A 14,180-nucleotide genomic window follows, 5' to 3' on the forward strand; every position below is an offset into this window, starting at 1 on the left:
TAAAAAAATGAATTCTACTCAATTACTACTATCTATATTGTTTAAGTAAAATCCCCACCTAGGTAAGTTAATATTAAACTTATTTTTCATATGAATGTAAATATCAGATCTCAAGTTATTATGTAAATGTGATTTATCATGTAGCATGTTTTTTAGCATGTTACATGTTAAAAATCTTGTAGCAATATATAGAAATTAAAAACAGTTATAACATTTAGCTCAATGAAAGAAACCTAGAGAGTTTTCCAAAACACTAGCTCATAGTTCTCTTTTGACATAGAACATTTTTAACATCTGATGCATGACCCTTCAGAAGTGGCTATTGTAGTATATAAGCACTGGAGTAGAGCAAAATGCACATTTCATTTAGTTTCAGGATCTATCCAACATCTTAATCTTTTAAATACAAGTATAACTCAAGCTAACTAATTATGTGTAGCCTCAATATGATTTTCCATGAGAATTTTACATCCAGGTGAAAAACTTGTTAAATAAATTTGAAATCAAATTTAATGCTAGGTACCTCATTATGATCTAGCCCAGTTAAGTTAAAACTATGCTGAAAAGCCTTCTCATCTAACAAGAAAGTAGAAAACTACTAGCTGCCCTTAATACATCATCTTCAAAAATATTTAGTTATTTCAAGTTGCAGCTTTGAGGCAGTAAGGTGGTATCATCTGTATGCAATACAAATTGCCTTACTAAATAATAAGACAAGTTATTAATTATCAATAAAAAGAAGAAGTGTCAAAATATTTACCGCTGTGATACACATGTGTAGTACAGGGTCATTCACGGGAACCGGATGTTTTGAAAATAATCATAAAAAATTGAATATTTACTTTAAAAATTTTTTGTAAATTTAACACTTGTTAAACAAAGCATTTGTTACTTACTCATGAACGAAAAATTATGTCCATTTTGGGCAATACATTGTTGTAGCCTTTCATGGTAACTGGCCTCAATTCTTTGCAGCATGTCTACATCAATCTGGGTGACGTGATGACGAATTGCGATCTTTAGGTCCTCCAATGTACGCGGTTTATTGCCGTACACACGCGATTTCAGAAACCCCCACAGAAAAAACTAACAACTACTCAAGTCGGGGGACCGAGGGGGCCAAGGAATGTCGCCGAATCTGGAAATGATCCGTCCCGGAAACAAGTTACGGAGAACAGCCATCGTTGCCCTCGCTGTAGCTCCATCCTGCTGGAATAACACATTTTGAAAATCGATTCCCCGGTTTCGCAACTCATGGATGAAAAACGTATTGAACATAGCAATGTAACGATCAGCTGTTACAGTTACGACAGCGTCATTTTCTTTAAAAAAATATGGTCCAATAACACCGACCTTTCCTATTGCACACCAGACAGTCACCTTTGGGCTATGAAGTGGTCTCTCGTAAAGCTGATATGGGTTTCTTTCTGCCCAATACCGGCAATTCTGTTTGTTGACGAAGCCATTCAGATGAAAATGGGCTTCGTCACTCATTAATAATGACAAATTTTCATTTTCTTCAAAAATGGTAAGCATTTGTCGACAAAATTGTAATCGCTACGTGAAATCTTGCTCGTTTAAATGCTGCACGACGGCTATCTTGTAAGGATGGAAATTCAGGTCTGTATGCAGAATTCGTCTTACCGTACTTGTGCTCATTTGAAGCGCTGCTGAATGCCTCTGAATAGAGCGGCGTGAGCTTATGATAATGGCTTCCCTTACTCGTTCGATGTTCCCCGGAGTGCTAGCAGTTCGTCGGGGACGCGGTGGTTTTTTCTTCAATATTGTACCACTTGTTCGAAGGTTGTTTACCCATCGCAATATTGTGTTACGAGAAGGGACACTTGCATTATGATAAATATTAAACTGACGGCGGAAATCTCGCTGAACAGCAGTTAGGGGGATTCGTCATTTTGCACAAAACTGTCATACGCGTACAGGCGTTGGTCTAGCGTCCATGGCTCCATCTCATGTTCATAGCAAATGGTATGAACAAAGGAAACGTCAGACACCAGCCACGTGCCCCTCCCACCATGAACGTCCGAGTACAACCCACTTCAAAAACATCCGGTTCCCGTGAATGATCCTGTATTTTGTACTCCAGACCTTGTATTCTTTAACTAAACAATTTGTTTTCTATTTGATAATTATAATTCGTTTTCTCCAATTCCAAAATAATTTAGTTAACAGTTCATGATGTATAAGTAAATGCATTTATAAAAACAAAGAAATAAATTTATTTGCTTGAGTGGATTCTTACTCATGTCTGGCAGCTAGAGCCTGTTAGATTATTTTTTAGTTTTATTCATTTGAACTATGTCTACAGATTTTTTTTTCATATACATTCATTTAATATAATATTGAACACTTCCTATATTTTCAGAAAATGATTCTTTATTGTTTGCCATCTGGAGTTCAACATCCATTTAGTGGTTAAATTCTGATCATGCATGTTGGAGGTGTAATGCTGCTCATTATTTTGAAGGCAAGGTGAATTATTTTTTTGTTTCATATTATTCTAATTTATTGTTTTGACACAATACTAACAGATCGCTCTACTCAGGCAGGTGCTTATTCTGAGAAGATTGGAACATTGTAAGAACTGTTGAAGAAAACAGGTAAAATAAATAAAAAAAAGTAAAAAAGTTTTGCATAATTCAGATCTTTCACAGAAAACTATAAGTATATGCCCCTGTGCATCTGCAGATGCACAGGGGCAAATGAGAGGGGCAGATGCAACTTTCAGGTTTTAACCTGAGTGAATAGTAGTGTGTGTGATATGAGAAATTTAAAGTAGCCTACCAGTTGATAAAAAAATGTTCTTGATGTCACTTTCACTTGATATTACCCAATCAAAACACATCAATTTAACTATAAATTAGCACTACATTGTTTTTTCTTGATGACAGGGGTATTTGAGGAAGATAGAATTCCAGAAGGAAGTTGCCTCCTGGAAGTAAGCTTCCTAAATACTTTCCATTTTAGTTACCTTGAACAGATAACATTTCTTCTTTATGGAGATTGAATACCATAATTGGGAAAAATAATTAATGTATTGTTATTAATGTGGAGTATGTTGTTGAGTAACTGGATAAAAATTTGAGGTCCAAAATAGGAAATCGTGTAACATAAGACTCACCTATCCTCTTCAATGTTTTAGGTCCCAGGTGAGATTTAATCATGTGACCATTTTCAAATATTTCTTGTTAAGTTCAGATAATTTATTGTTATAATTCTGCAAGTTCCTTGAGTCAAAGAATATACTTAATTTCCTGAAAAGTCTATTGGTCCAACATCAAATAACTATATAATGTAATATAATTTAACCAGGACTTCAAACACAACTTATGAAATATACTTGACAAGAGACAAATCTTACTAAGCTCTAATATATGACCAGAACAACCCTACCTTACAAATACAGAACCACAAAGGTTGTTGGTACTAGAGCTATATGGACTGTATTGCATTAATATATGTAAAGGTTTCACAAAGCTTTTTAGTGTGTTTGTGGGTTATCTTGTGACATTTTGAGTCGCAAAATTATTCACTAATATTGTTTAGAGAAATTAAATTAAATTATTGTAAAGATGAAATTTCTTGTTAGGCTAATACATTGTGCCACTTTTGACATACTCATTAATGAGTTTATTAAGATAAACCAGTTATTAATGAAACGTCTAGTAAGACTTTCCCAAATGAACATTCTTATTATTATTATTATTATTATTATTACTGTTCTCTCAGTTATCAATTCATTTCTCACAAAATTATTTTCTCTAACTTCTACTTAGCTCAGATTACTACAAATTACATGTTTGTATAATATATTTGAGTATCATTGTTTAATTTAATCCAATTGCTATTCACAGATTTTATTTATGTATAAAAATATATATAAAATGCAAAAAAGTGATTCTAAATTGCACAGCAATCTCTCTGGAGATGATTCTATAGCCAAAAATAAGAAAAACGTTTATATAAATGTAGGTCAGAAAACAGTTCATTTAAAAAATTTTGGTTCGTGAAACACTTTTCCCTGTTTTCTGTTCCCTCTGAAATTAAACGGTACTAAAATTCTTGGGGTATAAATCAAAGAGTAAATTTGGTGCTTCCTTATGGGGTTTGATTTAAGAAATTAAGTAAAAGTGGTCGCAGACCTCTATCTTACTTAGGTCTTAAGAAAAATGGGGTAAAACACAACAACTTTTTTAGGTTTGGAATAAGATTATTTTATTCCAAACCTAAATAAATTTTTATTTTTTTCAATCTATTTTTTATTCATTTTTTTCTGTTACTGATAAGTTTTCTGTTAGTTTTTATTTACATTATGTTGTTCAAACATTCATGAAAATTGTTCTGTTTAAAATCATATCACTTTTCTGATCCAGTTTGTGTGTTTTGTTTCTAATTAAAGTTATTGAACTTCTCAAATCTATGTTTAATTTTAATAAATGTTATTTACATCAATTTCTCAGAACTAAATTGTTTGGAAAGTTAACTTTGCAAGCAATTTTATGTTTTTAAAAAACAAACTTTATTTTATTAAAATTATTACAATTAATATACATGTAACTGCAAATAATTAATTGTTAACATCATTATGCATACATGCTAATGAGTCATAAATTAGGACAATATAATATCGACATTAATAGAACAATGTGCATTGTACAGATCCAGACTTAAGACTAATTGTTATTACATTAAGAATAAAGAAACATAGGTTGTAGCTGCACTGCATTCTTTCTCATGGTGGCTTTTCCTGGAAACTAGGGATAGGCAACACATGTAGCTTAGGGAAAATAATGCGTATTATTTTATATATATATATATATATATATATATATATAATATATATATATATATATATATATATATATATATAATATATATATATATTTAATTTATGTAAAATTTAATACATATATTTAGTATATATCATGATAATTAGTTGAATAATGTCATTATTGTTTATTGTTATATAAGTCTTTAAAGGATTATTTTTATTTAAAGTTCCCTTAGGTCACATGACCATTATTTGGTGACTGTTCAAATCAGTATTCACATTATGCTAGTCATAATTTATAGTGTTATACGACATTGGTTCTTTTTCAGTATCTGGTACAATTACAAAGTTACAGATTTTTATAATTTTAAATTTAAAAAACATTTTAAAAATCTGTAGGTGGCACAAATGATTTTAATAAATCTCTACTGGGGTCCTACATGCGCTAAGTTAATATAATTTATTTATCTCATATTTTGGGGGTTTTATGGCATATTTTTTTCCAGTTATTGAAAAGCGAATTTTTCGCCATTTTGGGGTCTTACACTTGATTTACAGAATTGATTTTATATATTTCATACATCTTTGTAAATTTTACATTAGCGAGCTTCAACAAATTTGATAGCTTACACCATTATTGTATGATGATTACTAAATTTTAACTTTGGGAGTCATTTTGAACCCAAGGGCCAATTGCGGTCATTCATGTATTTTTGTAATCCTCTAACAATGCTTAATCTGAATCCGAAATCAAATCCGAGACAAAAAGTGTTTACACAAACACACACACACATACATATATATTTTTTATTTTATGAGATGTTCAGGCATTGACTGCTATGATCATTTAGCCAGAATGGAAATACATATTGAATTCAATAACAAACTGTTAGTTTGTTGATAATTATTTTTACATCTGTGTTGGAGTTCTGTCTTCTATGAGTTGGAACGCTGCAATGTTCCAGTAGCCTTGCAGGCGGTAGTACGTGACTATTTGTCTAATCATACAGTTCTGTTTAAAGGTGCGCACCTAGCTGTGGAAAAATCCATCACCAGGGGAAGCCCGTAGGGTTCTGTTCTCGGCCCCTTGCTATGGAACCTGGTATTTGACGGGTGTCTAGGATTGACATTCCCAGAAGGGATCACAGCCCGGGCTTTCGCCGACGACTGTCTCCTTTTAGTTTATGGTAATTCACGACCGCAGCTGGAAGATAGAGCAGAAGCGGCCTTGTCAACTGCAGAGGGCTGGATGGCCATTCAAAATTTAAAGATTTCTGTGTCCAAGACAAAGTATATGCTTCTCAAGGGTGAAGAAAAATTATCGTATAGCCAAAATCCCCACATTAAGTATAAAAGCTGTGTAATCAGCTAAGTGGGAGTTCATAAGTACCTAAGTGTTTTGTCTGATGATAAGTTGCTGTTTAGCAAACACATTAGGCAAGTAGTGGCGGACGCCATCTCAGTGTTGCCCTAACTAAGGAGGATTGGTCGGAAGGACTATGGGTTATCTGGTTGTCAAATATATATGGTGTACCAAGCTGGCTTTGAAAGCAGGATCTTTTACATGGCGCCCGTTTGGGCGCGCAGGTTGGATATGAATAGAGCACTTGTTCAAAATTTAAGGAGTGCCCAGCGCAGAGCATTAATTGTATGCACTGGTGTGTTTAAAACCACCTCCTACGAGGCTACCATTGTATTGGGAAAGGCTCTCCCAATTGATTGTTGGTGAAAGTGAAAGTTCGATCAGCCATGTGGAAATTGTGAAGAGGTAGGGAGGCCAAGGTATTTGGGATGTGGTTTCAAGCCGGGCCTGTACAGAAGCAGAACGGTGATTGCAATGCACCGGTTCTAAATTTCTAACAGTTGTCCATCTCCCGCCTGTGGAGGAGGCTTTACAGCCTCACGATGGAAGCATGGCACGCCACGACTAAGGGGAGATCCTAGTATAGTTGTATAGATTAATTTAGGACTTGGGGGGATGGTATGACTCTAGTTTGTTTTAAGGGCAACGAAAGCCCAAGTGCTCTCCAACCATGCGAATTTGAACCAATATTTGTTTCGGTTCCACCTGACAGCTGATGAGTTGTGCGTCTGCGGGGAGGTCCAGTCGAACGAACACATGATGTTTGACTACCCTGCTCTTAGCGGGGGGGGGGGAGACCGGGCCACCCAGGAACTTAGAGATCAAGGGGAAAATTGGCAACTAGAGTCAATGTGACTAGAGCCGCATTGTCGGGCCATGTGGGTTCCTAGATGCGGTTGCTTTGTTCAACTGGCATAGGCATCCGTAGTTTACTTAAGGGAAAGACTCTTACCCCGTTGCCGTGGGAAGTTAATCCTGAGTATGACTGACCACCAGACAATTATTATGGCTCCAAGCGCTATAAAATGGTGGACAGGTTCTTGCTGGCATTCAGCGACCTATGCGTGGCAGCGAATTTCTGTCTAGACGAAGTAAATTTTAATTTATGGATGTCATATATATTTTTAGTAATTGACGGGGTGCGCCTACCCATTTTAGTAAATATATGACAAGTGAGTGGTTGGGACACGTAATCTAGTGATATGTGGCACCGAGCTGAGTCCGTCCATGCTGTTAGGTAAGCTCTAGGAGCTATTTAGACACTGAGCGCTAAACTGTTTCTAGACTCAGTAGCCGTTTGTGGCACAGACATTCGGTCTTCTGCTTTAGGGCGACCGAATGATGTGGTAGCAGGAGAAATGCCAATCAAACCAATTTACGTCTTGGTGTGAAATTAAAAAGCCTGTATAAGAAAATTTGATGCATTAACCTGACGAATTTTACTAAAGTGTATATTTTTATGTTTTCACGTTTTTTGTGTAACTCAAATTAGATAATTTTCTACTTCATTGGTTTGGCCAGACTGGAAACGAAGTAAGAAATTCATGGTTTCGGCGGGAAAACAATTTTTACGGTCGTTTATTGACGTTAACGACGTTTTTGTAAGTTTTGTTCGGTGGTGTTAGTTGACAATATATATTTATACATACATTATAAGATTGTGTTCTAAATATTTCTTTTGTTGATTTATTTACGAGACTGAATCTTTAGAAATATGGTTCGCACTAGAGACACTGCGTCTGTAAAAGGTAAGGTTATTCACGGTAAGGTAGAGTAGCAGTAATATCATTTCATATTGTGAATTTGCAAAACACTAATTTTGTTATTTCAACTCAGTGTTTTTTATTTTTATTTTGTACAACTATAATTAGTAGCGTTAATATTGTGTATACTATATGATCTTCAAAATATTGTGTAGTTTGCATATTAATATATGGAAAATTGTTCGGTTAGTGCAGTCAACCAAATTGAGCTAGTATTATGGTTGAATATGTGCTTATATTACCGCTTGTATTATTATTATTTGCTTTTGTGTATTTGGTACATAGATTTTTTTTTAAACTTAGGGCACTTTCATCAAGTTAGGACCATACAAATAGTACAAAAAACACATTTACTCTGATCTTTGTTTTTGTAAGTATGAGTTATGTTGAATTATTTAGGTCAAGTAAATTAAAAATAGGAAATTTAGTTGTTTACAGATGCGTCTCCTCTGTTTAAAGTGCTATTTATCTAATAGAATTGAGCTATTTAATTTTTACCAGTTGGTATGTAGTTCCTAATTATGTTGAAGAGTTTTCTGTAGAACTGGTATTACTACTGCCTGTCTTAAAATGGTTAGGAAATCTCCTTAGTATAGAGAAAAACAATATATTTTATCTATATTATGTTTACTCATTTGATTTTGTCAGATGTCCTATTTTGTTTAATAATATTGATTTTGTCTTGATGTATTGACCTCATTTTTAGTTGAGAAGGGTATTTGTATTTGGCAGTGTTACATGTGTAAATTGGCCGCTGTTTATGGTGGTAAATGTTTTTGGATCAGTGTCAGTTGTATTTTCTGTATATTTTTAGTTTGTGCTTTTTGTTTTTTAAATGGTGAGATGATTTGTTCGTTGATTCACATTATTTTGTGAAGTATAAGTTTGGAGTAATTTTTTGATGATTGAGAAATATATAACATTGTCACAGTTTTATGTATCTGAGCAGCAGTATGATGTAATTATTAAATTGTATTACTAGTGTAATATTTTATTTCATGTTTCTCATTCTATATTATGAATGTCTCTTTATAAATGTTGTAAAAATATTCCAGCCAGGATGCTATAAATGAGAGAACTTGTTTGTAGATCTGATAAGATTGTAGTATTGTTGACCAAAAATCCTCCGAAATTGCCAATATTTTATGAAAAGAAGGTTATTGCATTGCTTTCAGTTTGGCAAATAAAATGTATAAGATTTTACAGTGAAGTAACAGAATATACAGTGTGACAAACACCATTCCATTGTGTGAAAATTACAGTGTTGGTTGTACTGAAAACTACATTGGGCAGACTGGACGTATATTTGTTCACAGATTCGAAGAAAACATGCAAGCTGTTAACAGAATTTCTTTTTGTTAATCCTCTCATAAAAACAGGTTACAAAAAGATTTATCACAAGATGTCAATTTTACATGAAGAGCATATAAGCTGTAAGCCTAACACACTTAACAATTAAATATTTTTATTTCACTAAATGTGACAAAAACAATATATTTTATGAACAAACATGACATAAAAATATTTTTGACCTCATACTAAAGAAGTTTCTTAACAGTGCCATCAACTGCAATGCTGGTGAAGTCACGTAATTAGCTGCAAAAATTTTTTTAGGAAACGCATCTTCAAGTTTCTTGAAAGTGATTTGATTTATTTTTTAAATAATTCAATTATTGTTATAATGTTTCATCTTGTTCGTCAATGAACGTGGTCTATAAAAAAACTTGTTACTCTTCTGTTACTGCTTTTTATTAATTAAATTAGTGCAAAAGATCGTCAGACTAATTAAATTAAGAAACTTCTTTGTAAAGCAGTACTAAACTCTTGAAACTTTTAAAATATATTTATACTTAATCAGAATATTTGAAATCTTCATTTATCTGGTATTTATATATTCTCAAATGTGTCATTTAACTCCTAAATTTTGTTATTGTATCCCGTAGTAATTTTATGTATTTATTATTTCAAGATAATTTTCAAAATTATTGTTTCGTATAATTTTTTTTTCATATTTAATATGGGCTGTAACTACTTCTCATTTTTATTAATTTTGACTGGTCAGAAAGCTTAAACCTGAGATCTTTTATTATTATTTTCTGAAGTGTTGAACTGGGAATATTTAGTTCTGAAGTTCTTTTCCTGGTTGATTTAAGAGAACATAAATACGATTTCAAAAGAATATCAGAGCTATTCAATTGGCTGGAAGAACATCCAGATTGTTTCAAATCAGGGACTGTCCCAATGGAAAAGGTTTTCCCCCACTTTTGGAGTGTTATTACTGATTGAGTCTTCTTACTAAAATCCTGAGTGAATCTGTCTCTTATGTTTCCATAGTTTTAATTTATTTGTTTGTTCTTGCACCCAAGCTCTAGCCACAAGTCTATTCAGTTGAATACTTGCTGGTATCTTTAATTTAATACTGCACAAATCAAAATTCTCACTGAACCCATGAAAATTACAAGAAGTTCTAATATATGGCAGTTTAATTTTGTAAATGAAAGCAGCTGATTAACCTTTACAATCATCTGAATACATACTATATTATCTACCAACCTATATATTTTATCATGGAAGGGACTTTATGACCACTGTAGTTTATTAGTAGGGCAACAATGTAGGACATTCAAGATGTCCGGATGAGGCCTGCAGTGAAGGCAAAAGCTGAGTTTAAAAATTACTGATGTAAATGTCTACCAAGGCATTTATATCGGTGGCATCTCATTGAGGCCTGGCTTATTACTATGAGATGTAAAAAGTTAGAGGGTGAAAGACGCCTCCCGTTAAAGCCCATCAGGGCTAGGAATGGGGAGGTTGGTGTGGCGACTGGAAGCATTACAAGGCGGGTGTCTTCTTCTACGGGGTTGGGATGTTATATAGTCATAAATTACCACTAGACTTCACTGAAAGTTAAATTAATTAGAAGATACTTCACTAAATGTTAAATTAAACTAATTTGTCCAGTGATATTGACACTATTGCACCATGGCTTCTTGCAGTTGGAATTATGATTGAAGAAATCCTTTTTCTCATATTCCACTGTTGTAGTTCACATAGTACAATTTCACAATCATTCATATTTTTTCTTTGTTCAGACATTTATTCACTTCTATCAGCAGTTCATCTATGTTTACAGCTTTTCAATTATTTGTATATTTTATTTATATAACTTAAGATTTTACAATTGTTGCTTCTTCAACTGTTCATCCTTCCCATCTTATCCAGAACTTTTGTGGGGATATCATTTGGCTTTCTGCTGGATTCTTATAAGTCTTCTATTATTCCACCATATAAGTATCTCTTCCTTTTTGTTTGACAGTTTGCTACCTCTTCTGGCAATTTTTTTAGTTTGTACTCTTAGTCCACTTATCTCTTGCTTATTTTTTAATACTTTTATATATTAGATCCTAACATCTTTGTATTTCTAAATCATTTAGAAAGGTTTAATGTTTAAGCATTTATCTGCCTGCTATTTTTCCTTTGCTTTTTGTGTTGTTCTTAATGTATTATTCATTTTTCTGTAAAACCTTTTACCTTTATCCATTATACCTGAATTTTTGTCTGTCCTTTTTTTTCAATTATCTGTGGTAATCCGTTACCAGATCTGTATTTTTCTTCCTTTAGTAAATAAAATTGTTCTGCTGCTGCTTATGTAGAATTGTAGTCAATATACATGCAAAATTCATTTGTTCTGTTGCTTTCTTTAATTAACTTCTCCCCTACTACCACTTTTCCTGTTATTTTTATCAGAATAAAATGTATTTCTTATTACTTTGCTCTTTACATATTTCCTCAGTACATTTCCACTACCAGTATATGATCACTATTAATATTGGGTTTTGGCAATTAATGTACCTTTTTTATTGTATTTCTGAATCTTCCGTGATTATAATTAGTTGATTTGTTATCTGTTTTCATTTGGTGATTTCTGTACACGCAGAGCGTTATGTTTTTTCTGTGTTTATGTAATGATTTCTTTGTATATAGTATTTTATGATTTTAAATCATTTGTGCATATGTTTATTATGCACATTTTATTTTCCTTGTAAATTCAATAAACCTTTCTCTACTGTATCATATTCCAATCCTCCATTATTATCTTGTTTAATTCAATCTTTATCTTGTTATTCCATAATTTTCTCTATCCATAGAGATCTTTAATTTGCACTTTCTTCATATTAACTAGTTGAGAAGTATATTTATATTAAAAGGAAAATCCTTTGAGTCATGCCTATTGTGACAGTAGTTATTTTTGTGATTAATAAAATTTTTCTATTGTGCACATTTCTCTATTTGTTTAGTCTGATTCCTAAGCCGTTTTCTTATTTCCTGAAGAGTACATTGCAAAATCATCAAACTCAACCTCATTTTTTCCTTCTCATTTCATTTGCTTATGTAATTATACCCACTGTTCATTTCATCTCTTTTTAGATTTTTTAACTTACCTGCTTACAGAAGTGTTTGTACATTCCATGTGGCAGTCTGTTTCTTCTTTCTGCCTTTTGTTGACTCCTTTTTAACAGCTTATTACCACAGCTTCTCATCTTGCTACTGCTGGAGATCCAAATGGGAAGTGATCTTGAAACATTTAACAGAACATGCTATTGTGATGCTAAAACTTATGAAAATCATAAGGTTGTACTATTCTGTTGCCTTCGTTTGTATATCAGAAATGCCTAATACGGGGGACATATGATATTTGCAACTGCTCCTAATGTAGAGAATGGATGCTGTTCTGAAGGTGGAAAGTAGAAGCTTTCTGGTATGGATGCTCAAAGACCATATTAATACACAAAAAAAAAATATATATATATATGTGAAATATTAGTAAAGCAAATACATAAAGACACTAAATAAATAAAATTAGTATTGAATAAAGTAATATCCTGAAGGCATTAATTGCAATAGAATGCATATTATTTAAAAAACTATTAAAGAAATAATTGACAGTAATATTGTTTTTTAAAGATGCATTTAAACATTTTAAATAAATTGATTGTTAAAATTCTTATAGATTTAAAAAATTTTAATCTCCCAGAAGAATTACATTTTTTTATTTTTATGAATCATAATCAGTGCCAAAATATTTATGAATAATTAAATAATTTATCTTATCTAAGATTGATAAAAATATAAAATGCTAGTTAGTTGGTAACTTACTGAACAAGAAATACCAGCTAGCTCAGTATCTATTTTGGTGCGGTCTGTTTTGTAGTTTTTATTTTTATTCAATTTTTCTTAATTGTGTCGTAATGAAATAAACTTTTACTTCTGGACATTTTATAACAGCAGATTCATATCTTCTGTAAAATTTCATTTCCAGGTGGTGATTTATCTATTATGTTCATAGAGTAGTACTGTGATATTATTGATGTTCTTAGAAATACCTGAGTTCAAAATAGCTATTCTATCCTGGAACACTAAACCAATTTTCCCTAAAAATTTTAGCTACGATCAAGAGCTAAGTGATATTTATAAGTTCTGTTATAATTAAAACAGCCTCAAAAATGTTGAATATTACTTTACTAGGATTTTTTGGTAAGACTTCATTATCTTGATCAGAAGCAATCTCCTTATGGGCAGTCATTCCCTTCTTTTTCTTTTCTCTTTCCTTCTTCCTTGGATCAGTGACACAGAAATTGGTTTCAGTTGCTGCCTTGGCTCTTTGCAGCATTATGTTGGCAATTTTTAGCCTGTAAGGCAGCTACTTTTTTATTGTAACTCAAGAGAATTATGTATCTCTGTACCTGTGGACTACTCAAGGACTATTTTCTGTGCAGGGTTTTGCATAAAAAGCAGTTACTGGCTAAATTGACTACCAGGTAAGGCAGGCTTCCTATTCTTCAAAATCAAATCTACATTACTATAGTAATAGTACCTGCTCTAGAAGTACATTGTAGGTGATTATTTTTGGGTTTTTTTTTTAGTAATGATTTTAATTGATATTTTCATTAAAAGTTTTTTCTACTTATTTTTGTACATTTTCATGCAGCTGTTAAGTACATATTAATTTATCGGAAAGATTTCAGTATGTCTAATTGAGTTTTTGCTCAGTTTTTTGTAATGGAAATTCTGTTGTTTCTTTACAGTTTCTGGAGGCAAGGCTACTAGGAAGATAAGCAATTCAGATGCCATGTCTTCATATGATAAAGGATCAGCATCTGACAAAAATAGTAAGTTTGTCTATATTTTTAAGAATGCTATTACATTAAAATTTCATTCAGTTTGTAATAAAATTTAGATGTATTCTGGGTTTTTAAAATTTTTT

The 14,180-nt window shown here is 32.4% G+C and overlaps 1 protein-coding gene across 1 annotated transcript in view; it reads left to right on the plus strand.

Moving 5' to 3' along the window:
- The first annotated feature begins 7,297 nt into the window (after window positions 1-7,297).
- The window catches only part of LOC142322811 (PCNA-associated factor-like), a 34,016-nt gene continuing 27,133 nt past the window's right edge, over window positions 7,298-14,180 (plus strand). Inside the window, exons 1-2 of the mRNA XM_075361880.1 lie at window positions 7,298-7,900; window positions 14,002-14,085. Coding sequence (XP_075217995.1) covers window positions 7,867-7,900; window positions 14,002-14,085 — 118 coding nt within the window. The 5' untranslated portion in view covers window positions 7,298-7,866. The remainder of the gene's footprint in view (window positions 7,901-14,001; window positions 14,086-14,180) is intronic.

This window comes from Lycorma delicatula, chromosome 4 (assembly GCF_047948215.1).
Source record: "Lycorma delicatula isolate Av1 chromosome 4, ASM4794821v1, whole genome shotgun sequence".
Taxonomy (NCBI): Eukaryota; Metazoa; Arthropoda; class Insecta; order Hemiptera; family Fulgoridae; genus Lycorma; species Lycorma delicatula.